The 14,813-nt window shown below is 44.9% G+C and overlaps 1 protein-coding gene across 4 annotated transcripts in view; it reads right to left on the bottom strand.

Annotated features, from left to right (window-relative positions):
• Window positions 1-3,942: 3,942 nt before the first annotated feature.
• Window positions 3,943-14,813, bottom strand: part of LOC308267732 (ATP-binding cassette sub-family C member 12) — a gene marked incomplete at both ends in the record, with an annotated part of 61,289 nt that continues 50,418 nt past the window's right edge. For 2 of the 4 annotated variants that reach the window (XM_080702618.1, XM_080702617.1), the window contains 8 exons: window positions 3,943-4,029; window positions 4,134-4,298; window positions 5,829-5,942; window positions 6,949-7,027; window positions 8,161-8,320; window positions 8,758-8,947; window positions 10,673-10,762; window positions 14,291-14,447. In XM_080702618.1, the coding sequence (XP_080558744.1) occupies window positions 3,943-4,029; window positions 4,134-4,298; window positions 5,829-5,942; window positions 6,949-7,027; window positions 8,161-8,320; window positions 8,758-8,947; window positions 10,673-10,762; window positions 14,291-14,447 (1,042 nt within the window). Of the gene's footprint in view, window positions 4,030-4,133; window positions 4,299-5,828; window positions 5,943-6,948; window positions 7,028-8,160; window positions 8,321-8,757; window positions 8,948-10,672; window positions 10,763-14,290; window positions 14,478-14,813 lie in introns of those variants that run through there. The other 2 variants (XM_080702616.1, XM_080702619.1) reach the window with 2 other exon arrangements.

Raw genomic sequence — 14,813 nt, 5'->3', positions numbered from 1 at the left:
GGTTGCTGTAGGGTCCCTGGGCACACACAACTACCGCCAGAGTGCTGCCAGGTCCCAGGGTGCAGGCTGGGAGCACAGCTATCACTGGACATGGGTCCGGGTGGGCACAGATGCCTAGCGCCTGGTCCTGGCCTCAGCAGGTTGCACAGGGCAAAAGCCCGACCCAGGGTGTGGGCTGGGCACTCTAGACTAGCACCAAGTCTCCAGCTGCACAGGGGGCATAGACAGCCAGTGGTGGGTCAGGGGTGCAGGGCGGGCACAGACGGGTCTGGGGGTACAGTTGTAGCACAGGGTGTAGCACTGGTCTCTGGCTCAGGCAGGGTGCACGAGGTTAACACTAGGTCCCAGGGCATGGGGGAGGCATACCCGGCCAGTGCTGGATCCAGTGCGTGGGCTGGGGCCCAAAGATAGCTCCCGGTCTCTGGGTGTGGGTGGGCTGCACACAGGTTTCACCACCCGTGGAGTGGGCAGGGCCCACGAGGCTAGGGCCCAGGTTCGGGCAGGGCACACGGGCTAGACGCACAAGGTGAGTGCCAAGTCTAGGGGTGGGGGGGGCACAGACAACTAGTGTGGGTCCTGGGGCACGGGCAGGGCACACAATGATAGCGCTGGGTCCTGGGGCGGGGGACAGGGCTAGTGCTGGACCTGGGACACATGCTAACACCCACAGCTTCTCTGGACACACTCAGATACCTGGCTTCCTTGATCCAGGTGTCTGGAGGACTCACTGTGTCTTTGTTGAGCACACAGGCTTCTGGCTTGGGCGCCGCTCGCTGCTTAAGATGTTGGAGCTCTATGTCCATTTTCAAACTCCTGGGTTATTTTTCCATGGTGGTGTCAGTCAGGTTCAGGAATTGCGGTTAGGGGCAGCAACCCACGCTGGCGCCGGCAGGCAGCCCGGTTGTGTCTGCAGCAGGTCCGATGCCTGAACTTTTTTTTCTTCTTTTTTTTTTTTTTTGGCAGTGGATCTCGCAGTTCAAGGTTTCTGGATTCCTTCCACCGAGGTTCCTGGTTCTGTTTTGGTTCCTGAGATATATTTATTTTGTTGCTTAAGACACTGCCTTCTAGGTAGTTGAACTTTATTTTACCTACTGAGAAGTGCTGTGTCCCTCAGTCGCCATTTTGAAATGCTTAAAACCTATTACATAGAATTTAAGAGGACAGGTTTTACAGTCAGCCTGCCAGGGTTTTAATCTCACTAGTGAGGGGACCTTGGTCTCTGCTCATCAGTTTCTTCATCAGTAGGATAACACTTGTATTGTTCAATCCATTTGGGTTTCTATAACAAAATACCCTAGACTAAGGTATTTTATAAAATAGACATGTATTGTTCTCAATTCTGAAGGCTGGGAAGTGGTATCTGCTGCCTTCCAAGTATCCTCCTGTGGTGAAAGCAGTAATCAAACTCCAAACAGTAGGGATTCAATGAACTTAGCCTGCATTTTGAAGAGTACTAGTTAAGTGTTATTATTATTATTGTTATTATTCAACATAGTCTCTCCTTAGCTGGCATTTTAGTGACAATAGTGGTGGGTTAGGGGGTTTACTAAGATGGTTCCATGCCCTATATGCCAAGAGCCCACCCTCAGAAGTCACTCTCCACCATATGTGACACTGATGGCCACCACCACCCCTGAAAGGACAGAGGGCTCTGTGGTGCAGGGATAGGAGCAGGTCAGACCTGGAGTCTAACTAGTCAGGGGTCCAGTCCTATGTCTGTCCCTTCCCTCCTGTGTGTCTGTAGCTAAGTTCATAGTCTCCATGACCCTCAACTTCCATCTCAGGGGTAAGGCAAGGACTCAGTGAAATGACTCATGGATTTTGGCATATTGTGAAGCCCAAGCAGATGTCAGGATGGATAACTGCATTCTTTTCTGCTGGCACAAGCCACAGAGAGTGTGGCAGGAAGGAAAGGAATGGTAGAGGTGAGCCATTTCTCCCGGCATCTGAATGAGCAGGAGGAATCATTGTGGCTCACCTCTGCCTTTGTGGACACACCTCCTCAAAATTGTAGATGGATTGGCTGGCTGGTGCCAAGTTGGTAGAGAATCAACCACCATCCTCATACCACACAACTGGCAAAGGTTCCCAGGGCTGGCAGGGATTTCTGGGTCTGCCTGCCATATCAGGTGAGTTGTGGGGCATCCAACACGGTGATAACTGCACTCAGCTTGCTCCAGAACCCTGTGGATGGAGGTGATGACCTCAGATCAGTGTCATACACCTGAGAAAAAGCACAGATCACAGGAACGGTATGGTATATTCTTTCAGAGGGGTCAATACTTGAAATGGTGCTGCCCATGAAAGGAACCCCTCACTAATGTCCTTTTCAGCCACAACCTTCTGAGAGCATGCCTTCCTAATGGCAAAATAGATGCTGAACTGCCCGAGCTGGGGTATTCGCACACTCACCAGACTGGGAGTTCTCCCTGGGACCAGCTGTGCTGGCCTTGCCTCTGGCCTGGCACACATCTGCCTGGTGTTGGCCAGAGGGGAATGGAGAATGCTTTGTTGAAGATAAATGCCACAACCCAGCCTTTGAGATGCTGGCTGCTCTGCATATTAACTAGAAATCCCAGTATCTCCAGATTATGCCTTTAACATGCAAATATACCCAGGAGGGGACATTTGTTTGAGTTCAGTAGATATCATTTGTGCATGCCACTAGAATTTTGTTTTTGGTTTTGTTGGGGGGACAGTGATACTTAGAACTTAACCTAGGGGCATTATATCTCTGAGCTGCACCCCCAGACCACTTTATTTATTTATTTTTGAAACAGGGCCTAGCTAAGTTACTGAGGGTTTGCTAAACTGCTGCAGCTGGTCTCCAGCCTGCAATCCTGTCTCAAGTCTCCCAGGTACTAGGATTGAAAGCTGTGCCACCATGCCCAGTTCCACAAGTGTTTCTTGAACGCTCATTTGTGCCAGGCACTGCTTTCCTCCATGTTTAGAAGGATGGGAGAAGTATTTGATTGAGACTCAGAAGGGGAATGGAATGAAAGTGGTATATGGAGCCTGACCAGACCCAGAGGTGTGTCTCTTAGCAAATATTGCACAAAAGCCCAACAGAATTTCTATCCCACCCCCCAAATGTCATCACAAACTAATGGAGGTCACTCCTGGGCTACTAGAAATTTGTCTTTCCTGGATTCATCAGAGCAAACTTTGAAGTTGGAAATAAAGCCTTTTATTTGGTGAATGATTGTGTATGTTTATTACTGAATCAAGGAGAAGGCCATGAGGGTCTATGAGAAGAAATAATATGGGAATTGGAGTATCTTCATTAAAATAATTTTTAATGTCCAATAAAGAAGATATAAAAATGTCATTTATAGAGAAACTCCAGCATTTTGTTTTCCTGGTTATTTTTAACAGATCAATTGGAACACACAATATGATTTATTAATTTTTTGCCAAACACTATAGTCAGTCTTTCATGTTACAGATATGTGTAGTTACTTCATGTCAAATGGTCAAGAGAGAAGCAAATAGAAATTAAACAAGAAGAGAACTCCATTCTTTTCTATTCTGATAATGAGGCAAACCTTTGCAAACTCCATCCTTAGGCACTTTCCCATTCTGTTCACTTTGACTGATTTTTAAAAGAAAGTTACAGTGTTTCCATTCTCAAGCACTGGGTTGGTATTGGTGGGAACACAAGAAGGACCTTTGGGATTTTAGGAAGTGAGGGGAAGTTTCTTAGTCCTCTAGCTTCATCTCCCCCTGTTCACCACCCAGAACCAACCCTGAGCCTGCCAAGCAAGGTGAGGTAGCACAGTTTGAGCAGGAAAGTGGCACAACCTCAGCCCAGCTCTACTAGAAATCCAGGGGTGGAGAGGCATCGCCCGGTCTGCCTGCTGAGATGATAGCTCTTCTCCTGCAGTCTCCTCCAACTCATCTCACACATCCACTGCCTCCTCTCATCCAAAGCCCCAGAGACCTTTACAGTCGGACTTCTGATGCTAGTAACATTGCAAAGGCAGAATCAGGCTTCTCTGCAAGGACTTCTGGCTTGTCAAACTCAATCACCTAAAAGTCAAGGAAGAAATTTAAATTAAAAAAAAGTCTACCCACCATAAATCCCAAGCCACTGAAGCATTGGGGGAAGTGAAATCAACCAGAGCTTTCAGCACCTTTCCATTTTCCATGACCAGGACACTGTCACAATTCAGAACTGTGTTTAGGCGGTGGGCGATAGTCAACACTGTGCAGCCTTTGAAGGCATCTTTGATGGTGCTCTGAACAAGGGTGTCTGTCTTGGAATCCATGGAGGCAGTGGCTTCATCAAGGAGAATGATCTGTCAAGGAAGGAATGTTGTAAAAAATTACACTAAGCCAAAGCTGTATCGAGGAAAATTCGTAGTCTTGGCTCTACTAAAAAGAGGAAAAATAATGCATCACTATGAAGCTCACTGTGATATATAATTACACTGCACCAATAAAAGTACAAAAGTGAGAGAGAAAATTAAGCTGGAAAATAATGAGCTAAGCGTCCATCTTAAAAAATTACAAAAAGTAAACTGAGATAAAAGTCAAATTATGCCACCCTCTTTAGGGGATTTTCTAGAGGAACAAGGTTGTATATTCTTTGCTTTTCTCTTTTAAGTGTTTCATTCTAACACTACAAATAGGTATAATATGAGTTAGCATGGGGTATCTATTGTAACAACACTTAGACTCATTTGCTACTGCTGCTGTAACAAATTACTGCAAACTGAAGAGATTTAAAATGATACAAGTTTATCATATTACAGTTCTGGAAGTCAAGATCCTAAAATTGAGCTATTGTCAGGGTTTCATTCCTTCTGCAGAGAAGAAACAGTGCTATGTCTTTTCCAACTTATAGGGGCCACCTACATTCCTCAGCCCATGGCCCCTACCTGGAATCACTTCTTTGACTCTTCTTGTTGTTTTTTTTTTTTTTAATAAAGATACAGGTAATATACTAAGCCCACTCAGATCTAGGATAATCTGCCCATCTCAAGATTCTTAATCATATCTGCCCTTTTGCCTGTAAGGGGGATGTATTCACAGGTTTCAAGTATCGTGGCATGAATAACTTTGAGAGGGTGGGGAGAGGAGCATTAATCTACCTACTATGGCACTGATTTAATTTTACAAATTAGAGGACTTAAATAAACTCTGCTTCTAACTCCACTGGACTTTGGCCAAGTTACTTCACTTCTTCAAAGCTCTGTTCCCTCATATGTGAAAGGAGGTCGGACCTTATTATGAGTATGAAGTCAAAAGAGACATATGTACTTGGTATGAGCAGTGCCACAGTAGACCTCAGACACATCCATGGCTCAGAGAACAGACACAATGGGTCACGCCTTTGATGAGCACTCAGAGTAGGATTTCCAAAACAATAGCATTCTCTTCCTCTCTCCAGGAGATCGGTAAGTAAAGCTAGCTAAGTCACTAAGAAAAGTAAGCATAAATGTTACAAATCATATTTACTAGCATTTTGATGGACTGCTTGACTGTCCTGGGTACTGCTTCTGAGGATTCAGAATTGTTCAGGGGCAAAGGAAAAAGTGAGAGGTAGATATTTCAAGCTCAACTCACATAAAAGAGCAGAGAGAATACCTAAGCAATACTTCCCAGGGGGGAGCCCAGGGGAGGAAGTTGCTACAGCTGTAAATGGCTGTTATTTTTCAATTTTTACCCCTCACGACTTTGTCTTAAGAAAAAGCAATCTGTTTTTAAATGGCTCAATTGCTCCGTCTTTGCTGAAAGATGAACGTGTGGCTCTATCTCCTGGACTGAGCAGCACTGCAGGACATATCTGAAATTTGACCGATCCGTTTTCTGTACTGCTTCCTTACTTTTGAATTACGGAGAAGTGCTCGGGCCATACAAAGCAGCTGACGTTCCCCCACTGAGAAGTTTTCCCCATTTTCTGTGACTTCTGCCTGTAATTTTTCCGGGAGTTTCATTATCTATAAAACATAGAAAATGCCACATTTATGCTGATGATCTATAAAATTGTCCTACATAGTCTATATTGATTGCCCCCTTCTCTTGCATTCATCAGCTTGCTTTATTTTACTGTGGAAAAGAAAGAGCAAAACAGCAATCATTTCAATATTGCAAACAGGCACCAGGGAAAGACCAGGGAGTAGGAGGACATTAATAATTTAAAATCACAGTGTGACTCATAGAGCCCCATGGACAATTGACCAAAAGAATACAAATTATGCACATATACTTCCAGAGAATACACAGTGGAAACAGCTTTCAGGGTCACTATTTTCATGAACAAAATAAAGGTTGGGTGGGAGAGTTCCCTGGGGAGGGTATGGCAGGAATTGACTTATCTGGTGCAACTAGCCAGAGTGGCTTTGAGAGGTGCTTGCATGGATGCCCCTGGGCTGCAGAGGTGACCAGGCTCACCAGCTGACCCTGGCTGAAGCTCCTGGTCTGATAGGCAGGGTTCCATGTTACAGATGGCTCAGTGCCCTTAAACCAGCCATAGTGCCCTTCTCAGAATATGTCACATCCTCTCATTTTTCTGCGATTTATTTCTTTTGATAAGAAAACGAGGTCACTGACAGAGCACTGGGGCATCCCTGGCTGTAGGATCAGGTGGACTTGCACCCAAGGCTCCTTTCTGCTACTCACTGGCCTGGACATATCTCTCCCTTGAGCCTCAATTCCTGCAACTCTAAAATGAAGGGTAGGAGTACCAACCTCTGATGGCTGTCTTAAGGACCAAGTGAGATAAATCCACGAAGCTCTCGATTGGGTCATTGCAGAGCCCTAATAAATAGTACCCGTGATTGCTTTTCATAATGAAGAGCAAGTAAGGATCACATCTTACTGACTCTTGTGGTACCCATGAATAAAGTGCTAGCCCAGGTGATTGTCAAAGTTAAACCTAGGCCAGGTATCTAGTGCACTGGAGCTGGGGAAATGGATTCATACTGAATGGCCCCAGAAACCTACTGTGTCTTTCATAAATGTTCTCTCCAGAACATGCCAGAGCATCTCATCAGTCTGACTCCCAAAGGGATCCAAGTTGTACCTGCAACAAAGGAGAAGAGAAGGAGCTGGATTTCAGAAGACAAGAGGATGGGAACGTATTCCAAAGATGGGAGAAGGAGGAGGAGATGCAATGCTGGAAGGGGTACACAGGCTGAGGAATACAGACAGCCTCTAAAAGCTAGAAAAGGCAAGGCCTGTAGCACATAGGGAAGATCAGGAGGTATGTGAGGAGACTACAGCTCCAAGAGCTGTCCTTAGCCCACACCAGAAAACCAAAGACGCTCAACTGTGATGGAACAGAGACTTCCAAGGCAGGCAGGGAAACATGAAACCTTGCTGAATGGCGGCACACAGGTAGGCACTCAGGAAGACACCTGTGGGCCACTCCAAGTCCCTGTGAAGCAAAGCAGGAGTGACCTTGCATAGATTCTTGACAGAGACAGAGAAAGTGAGGAATGCTCACACTGGCATTCCATTCCCTCAACCTTCAGAGGCAAGAAGTACATCTGCTGCTTCCATGGCTGTGCACAGACAGGATGGGCAGCTAGTGTTTCAAAATATATAATGTATTTCTCATACAACCAGCTAAACACAGTACTTCCGACTCATCTGCAGCTCAATGGGAGGAATGTCCCTGTCACTGGACCAACTGAGAGGCCATGGTTTCCCCCTTCTGCCTCGACGTCCAATTCTGAGCCCATAGACATTGCAACTCTGCTGGAGGTTTTTGTTTTGTTTTGTTTTGTTTTACTTCTTTTTGCTCTTTAGTAGGAATGAATTGATGCGCTTCCCAGGAGATGGCTACATACACAGGAGAGCCATTTTTTCTATTGTGCATTCTGGGTACTTTTGAGAATGGCCATTTCTAAGCCTGATGGGATGCAGGTACACAGCCATAACAGGTCTATTCAGGGCCAACTGGGATATCTACTCACCCTACATTTAAAAGCATTTTGATTATTAATAATGTAGTTTCTGAAATACCAGTAAGGTTCACAGCCCTATTCCCCAGCTTCCCCCACCCAGACTTTACTCAAAAACAGACCCTAAGGATGCTGCTTCCCTGAGATAAGACAGCTCTGAGCCATCTACACCCCAGGGACTTTGTGAAACTACGCTACGGTCTGGCTTACTATCACAAAATAGGAATACACAATGATCAAAAACAGCTACCTTACTGTACCTACAAACAGGACAGGGTCCTGGGGGATCACAGTCAACTTGGTTCGGAGGTCTTCCAAGCCGATGGTGCAGATATCCACCTCATCAATGAGGATCGTGCCTCCAGCTGGCTCCACCAGGCGGAACAAGGCCATTCCCAACGATGACTTTCCTGGGAACAGTGAAAAGCCAGAACAACAAATCAAACATCAGTTTGTACTTCCATTACATCCAAGCATTTAATTAAGAGAATTTTTAATGCAATTAAAATGGCTCTATGTGGATGACTATGCAGGCAGAACCCCCGGAGAGGAGGGTTACAGTTAACCCACTCATTCCCATGGGGGCCTTTAGCATACAACTCACCCTCTGGGCCTCATTTCACTAGGATGATTCTCATTTAATTAATTCAAAAATGGATGTATGGTTGCTTCCAACCCCACACACCCATTTAACCTGAAATCCTAATTTACAGTAAGGAGATTAGAGGGAAAATAACAGTCAATTCAACATACATAGTCATCACTCTCTGGTGTTTCTGAACTAGTGTGTTCAGTGAAGAGTCAAAGAATACAATGGAAAAAAACCCAGGGCAGAGCTTGCCCTCACCGGAACCTGTTCTTCCAACGATCCCAACAGTCTGCCCACTTTGTATGTTCAAGTTGAGCCCATTGAGAACCAGAGGGGTATTGTCTCTGTATCTCATCTGATAGTCCTGGAAGGTTATCTCCCCACGACTAGGCCAGTCCTTAGGACAGGTCCCCATTTTGAGAGAATGAGTGCATTCAGGAACACAGGTCTGAAAAGCAAAAAAACCAATGATGGGTTAATAGTCACTCGTTTTCCCATCTATTTAACTCTAAGTTATTCATACAGTTCTAGGTACTAGTGTTCATGGTGGTGAACTAGACCACAAGAACCCTGCACTCAAGAAATACACATTCCAGTGGGAACATCAGATAGTAGACCAGAAAGACAATTGCAACTACAGACAATAAATAGATTACTATAATAGCGTATAGACTGTGACTTGGATGGTGAACTGGGGAAAGGGGAGTAAGTGTGCTTGAGAGTTGAAGAAGGCATCTGTGAAGATGGACATTGGTGCTGAGACCTGGACTGCAGAGAAGACACCAGCTATGAGAGGATTTGAGTCCAGGGCTTTCCAGGCAGGAGAGGCAACTCGTGCAAAGGCCTTGAGGCCAGGACAAGGGTGTATAATTTGAGGAAGAGGAAGAAAATCATATAGATATTGCTTAATAAACAGAGGATGAATTACTTAGGGGAATAAACAAGGGAGAGGTCACACTGGACCCTGTGGGCCTGGGCAAGCATCAGTAGTGTACCCTGAAGTTTCATGACAAATTCTATTGTGCTTTGAGGTTTACAGAATTTAATCAGATATCATTTCAATATCTACAAGCAGGAAGATGAAACGAATGCAGGATATCAAGTTCAGAGATCTTTAGTTAAATGTTTCCATTTAATTTTTCCATTTAAGTTTTCTTCTTAAGAGTCCAAGAAACTCAAAGTTAATTAAACTCAAAGTAAAATTTAAAGAGAAAATCTGTTTAGCCTCTTTATAAGAAGGCCTCCCTTTAAGTTATATAGTTTCAGTTACAACCAGAAATAGGGACCCTGGTTGCCTTGTCAGGGTAACCAACCAGCCCAAATCTCTGGTCGATTAGCAACCTCGATTAGCTAAGAAAATAATTACATTCCTAGAGAGTATCTTTAATCCTTGGAAGGGTTTGATTAAGAATGAAAATACTTAAGAGAAACATAACTGCAACAGCAATATTTTTAGCTTGAATCTGCAAACTTTGTGTTCAAGTATTTGAAATGTTTATGGAATTTGGACTTGTGATTCTAAATTAAAATGTATCATTGAATAATTGATTTAAGCATGGTTTTATGTTTAAAGCTTACTATTTATATATAGTCTGGAACCATTATGAGAACTTAAAGCTCACTATATTTACAGGTTTAATTTATTAGATTTATACAAACTCAGGAAGGTTTGTTAAATCAGATCATTGAAGTACTTAAAAGGAAAATGAGAATATTAAATTTTAAAATGCAGTTTAAAATGTTTCAAAGTGTTTAATTAAGTCTGTAAGTGGAGCCAAACACTAATCAAAAGCCTTTAAAAGATATTCCCAGGATTGCTTAGACTTCTTTTCAGAAGAATAACAGCATCCATAGTTGAACAGAAAAGCTTTCAAAGAAGAGTTCAGTTGTTTTTGTTTTTCATTTTATGACTTTAATCAAATATTAATTTTTAGAAGCCAAAGTAAGTCCTGAATTGTTTTTTCTGTGTCTAGAAACTCCCATAAAGAATTTTATTTCATAGAGAATCTCGCATTCAGCCTCAAGGACTTTCATTTGTTTTATGAATGCAATTTTTAAGAAGAGGGGAGAGCGGTCCGATTTTACTTTCCTTTTTTAAATTCCTTTCATATGGTAAAAGATCTAATGCTTATCTAAGTCCAGTCAGAGCAAATTTGTTGCTTCTCTTTCTTACCGAAATGTATTCCCGTAGCAGCTCCACTGAGGTGAACTTGGCCTGGGTCTCCGTTCCTGTGCGCACACATACTTGCAGCAGCCCACTTAGCTGTTGTATAAAAACAGGCAGCCACTGTCAGCTCTCTCCTCCTTTGGGTTCTGCTGTTCTGCCTTTGGGTGCAGGCAGCCATTGTGAATTCCCACTCCTCTCTCTCACTGGGACCATACAGATGGGAGGCCTGCATTCCCAGACAGGCCCCTAGCAGTCAAGATATTCCTGTTGGGTGTTTTGCCTTTAAACACTTCCTGTCTCTTTAGGCACAAATGGTATTTACATTTTTCCTGGCACTACAGATGGTGAGAAACATCCTACCACCCACACTGCTTGATCATGCTCCTCTTTGTCTCAAAGTAGGGAGCTTCTGGCCACTGGGAATTCTTCCTGGGAGCAGAACTGCTGGGTATTGGGTTTTCTGCCACCACCCAGAAGGGTCCTGCACCTAGGGACCCTCACCATTCTCCCCCACCCACTGCCAAAAAGGAACTGAAAATTGAACCACCTCAAGAGACCAGAAACCATCAACTCCATCTGCTTGCTTTAGACATTAGAAGATCAAGGTACAGGCTTGGAATGGATTGCTAAAACACTTTAGGGAGAGTTCCCCAGAAGCCAAGACTGAGTGCCGACAGTATATTAGGATCAACTAACGATGCTCCCTCCCTCACCTGCAAAAGATATGTCCATGTCAGAATCCCTAGAACCTGTGAATGTTACCTCTTTTGGACACAGGATCTTTGCAGTTACAATTAAAGATCTTGAGATCACCCTGGATTACCTGGATGGGCCCTAAGTCCAATTACAGGTGTCATTATAAGAAACTGGAAGTCACAAAGAAGAAAAGGGGGTGTGAAGGCAGAGACAGAGGCTGGAGTGATACCGCTACAAGCCAAGGAATGCCAACAGCCGCCAGAAGCTGGAAGACCAGAAACAGACCTGGGGCTTTGGAGACTCGTGTAGCTCCACCAACACCTTGTTTGCAGACTTCTGACCTTCAGAACTATGAGAGAATATGTTTCTCTTGTTTTAAGCCATCAAGCCTGGGGCCATTTGTTACGGCAGCCTTAATAAACTAATACAGGTGGTGAACCCAGAAAGTATGGAGGGGATGGGAGAAACAAGAGAAGGAGAAGACAGCCAGTGCAGAGTGATTCACAAGAGGTTGGCACCATGGACAACTGAGATCAGTTGTACTGGAGAGTTCTAGGAGACCATAATGGCCACACAATTCAGATGTCCCAGCCAAGGCAAAGGGGCTGGGTATACAGTCATCCCTCACTATCCCGAGAAGAGTGTTTCTGTGGATACCACCACCATCCTCTGTAGATACCAAGCATGCAGATGTTCAAGGTCTTCACATGACATGGTGTAGTATTTGAATATAACCTGTGTGCATCCTCTTTTATCATCCTGATTATCTCTAGATTCCTTCCAATACGATGTAAATGCTCTGTAAATAGTTATTATACTATGTTTAGGAATTGTGACAAGAACAAAGGTCTACATATTCAGTATAGGCTGTCATTTTCTTTCCTAAATATTTCCATTCTACGGTTGGTTAAATCACAATGCAGAACCTGTGGATACCGAGGGCTGACTGTATCCACTAACTCCCTTCACAGAAAGTGGCTTGGACTGGCAGAAAAGAGCCCGCTGGCCTGCCCTGGAAAGGTGAAGCATCAACAACATCTGCCTCCGCCGGCTTCTGTCACCAGCCGACACTTTGCCTGCTTGGCGATGGGCGGGGACCTGGTGAGGTGCTGGTTTGGGGAGGTTGAATGTGACAGACAAGACCCTCTCGCTCCTGGGCTGACATGCCAGTGGCCTGGAAGGATGACACACAAGGCAGTTTCAGGACAATGCAAATGTGGATAAAATAGGATGCAGTGGGGGAGTGGGTATGGCTGGGGTTGAGGGCTACCTGGAAGAGGCTGGGGAAGGCTCGGTGAGCCCACCAGGCTAACTCCAAGTAAGAAGGTCCTGGTGAGCCGCAAGCAGCCCTCACAGAAAGGAGGCAACAGGGCCACAGAGGGGCCCATTGGGACTCTCTGAGAGCCGCCCCTGCTGCCTCCGTGTTTGACACAGCCCCAGGGCTCCCCTTTCTCTCAGGACAGTGGTTCTCAACCTGGACAGTCATGCCCCTGGGGGCTTTTGGGCAACATCTAGAGACAGTTTTGGCTGTTACAACATGGGGAAGGTAATGCTGCGTCTCATAGGTTGAGGCCACAGAGGCTGCTAGGCATCCTGGAGCATGTGGGACAGCCGCACAAACAGGATTACCCAGCCAGTGACACCCTGTCCCTGCCCTACAACACTCCACATCTTCACCCCTGCCAGCGCTCAGACTTTATTTTCTACCATTTTTCTCAAGCCACGTGCACTTCTAAGACCCTCACGCACCAGCTCGTGCCTCCCTCCCCCGGCCTTCCTTGCCGGTTCTTTAGGTTCTGATCTTGGCATGAAAGTCACCTCCCAGCAGAGGCCTCCTCTGAGTTTTTGGTAGAAAGCTGTTTTCCCCAAAGAAAAATAACTTGAAAAAAATTAAATATATGAATATATGATTGCCGGACTTAAAATTCAAAAGAATGACTGACTGGCCAAGCTAAGGAAAACCAAGAGGATAAAGAGAAAAGACAAGGAAACAGAAACTTTGAGATAAAAAAAGAGAAATATAGGAGACTGGTACAAGAAGTCCAGTAGATGACAATATGAAAAAAAGAGAGAGAGAAAAGAAAGAAATTGTCAAAATGAAGGAGAAAGAGGATAAGTAATTTTGAGTTAAAGACACATGTTCAAAAATGTTGTTCTGGAATTACAAAGTGCCAAAGGTAAGAACAGGATCAGAGAAACACAAGGTGTAGGTGTCTGGGGCTCAAAATCCGGCTCTCACGTGTGACGTGTGATTGATCCTTTCTGGGCCTCAGTGTCCTCATCTACAACATGAAGCTTATGGCCTTATTGTGAAGGCCATTGTGGGGAAGCAAATGAATTAATTTAGGCAAAGGTCATTACCCAAAGCATAGTAAATGTCATGTTCTTACCTCCTATTTTAATTAATCAAAAGAGAGAGAAAAAAACAAGCAACCAAGAAGATAAGTCAGTAATTATTTGTCATTGACACTGTGATTGCCTCTCCAGTGTTCACTCCCCACCTCTACTGAGGAGCTGACTTGGGGTAGAATGGGGTGTGACTCCACCCTTAGCCTAAACCAATCATCCCAACCCCACTGAACGACCAATTACTTCCAAGATGCCTACATTAACTCAAGAAGAGTAAAGCTAGGGCTTTGTCTGGTGGTCAGGGCAGGAAATGATTTCCTCCTGCTGTAGGCCCCAGACGCTATCCCACAGACCAGGAGGGAAAGCATCACAGAAGGGCTAAGCCATGCGCCTATGGTCCAGTTGTGCCTGAAGTCCATGTAAATGCCTGGTTCTTAATGATGTGAGCCACTAAGCTCCCTTTACTACTTAAGCCCATTTGAGTTGAGTTTTCTGTCCTACAACCAAAAGTATCTCCCCCCCCCCATATATTCTATGCCAGAGCCTCCAGGCCAAGCCCAACATTGCACCAGGTGTTACCTGGATGATGTAAGACAATGACAAGCCTTTGGATGAAGCACTGATTGAAGAGAAAGTCAGGGTCACCAGCAAGGCCACAATGAAGGTGACGATGTTCATGAGGACGTCCATTCTTAGAGCAAACCACCTGAGAGCACAGTTAAAGTACAGAAGGTGGCTGGAGTTCTCGTCATTCAGCATCTTAAACCTAAAATTAAGAAAATCAGACATAATAAGAGCCAGGTCATGTTTTCATAGACTTAGGGTAGGGCTGCCAGATAAATAAGGGGGAACACATCCTGACATAGTGAACTCTTAAAAAACTATGCATAGAGCCGGGCGTGGTGGTGCACATTTGTAATCCCAGCACTTGGGAGGCTGAAACAGGAGGATTGCACAGGTTCAAAGCCAGCCTCAGCTACTGAGTGAGGCTTCTCAGTAACTTAGTGAGACCCTGTTCCCAGATAAAATATAAAATAGGTCTGGGAGTATAGTCCACAGGTAGAAAAGCCCCTGGGTTCCACCCCCGGCACCACCAAAACAA

The sequence above is a fragment of the Muscardinus avellanarius genome, assembly GCF_963383645.1.
Source record: "Muscardinus avellanarius genome assembly, chromosome: 10".
NCBI lineage: Eukaryota > Metazoa > Chordata > Mammalia > Rodentia > Gliridae > Muscardinus > Muscardinus avellanarius.
The sequence above is the reverse complement of the archived record's forward strand: the minus strand, read 5'-3'. Positions and strand labels throughout refer to the sequence as shown.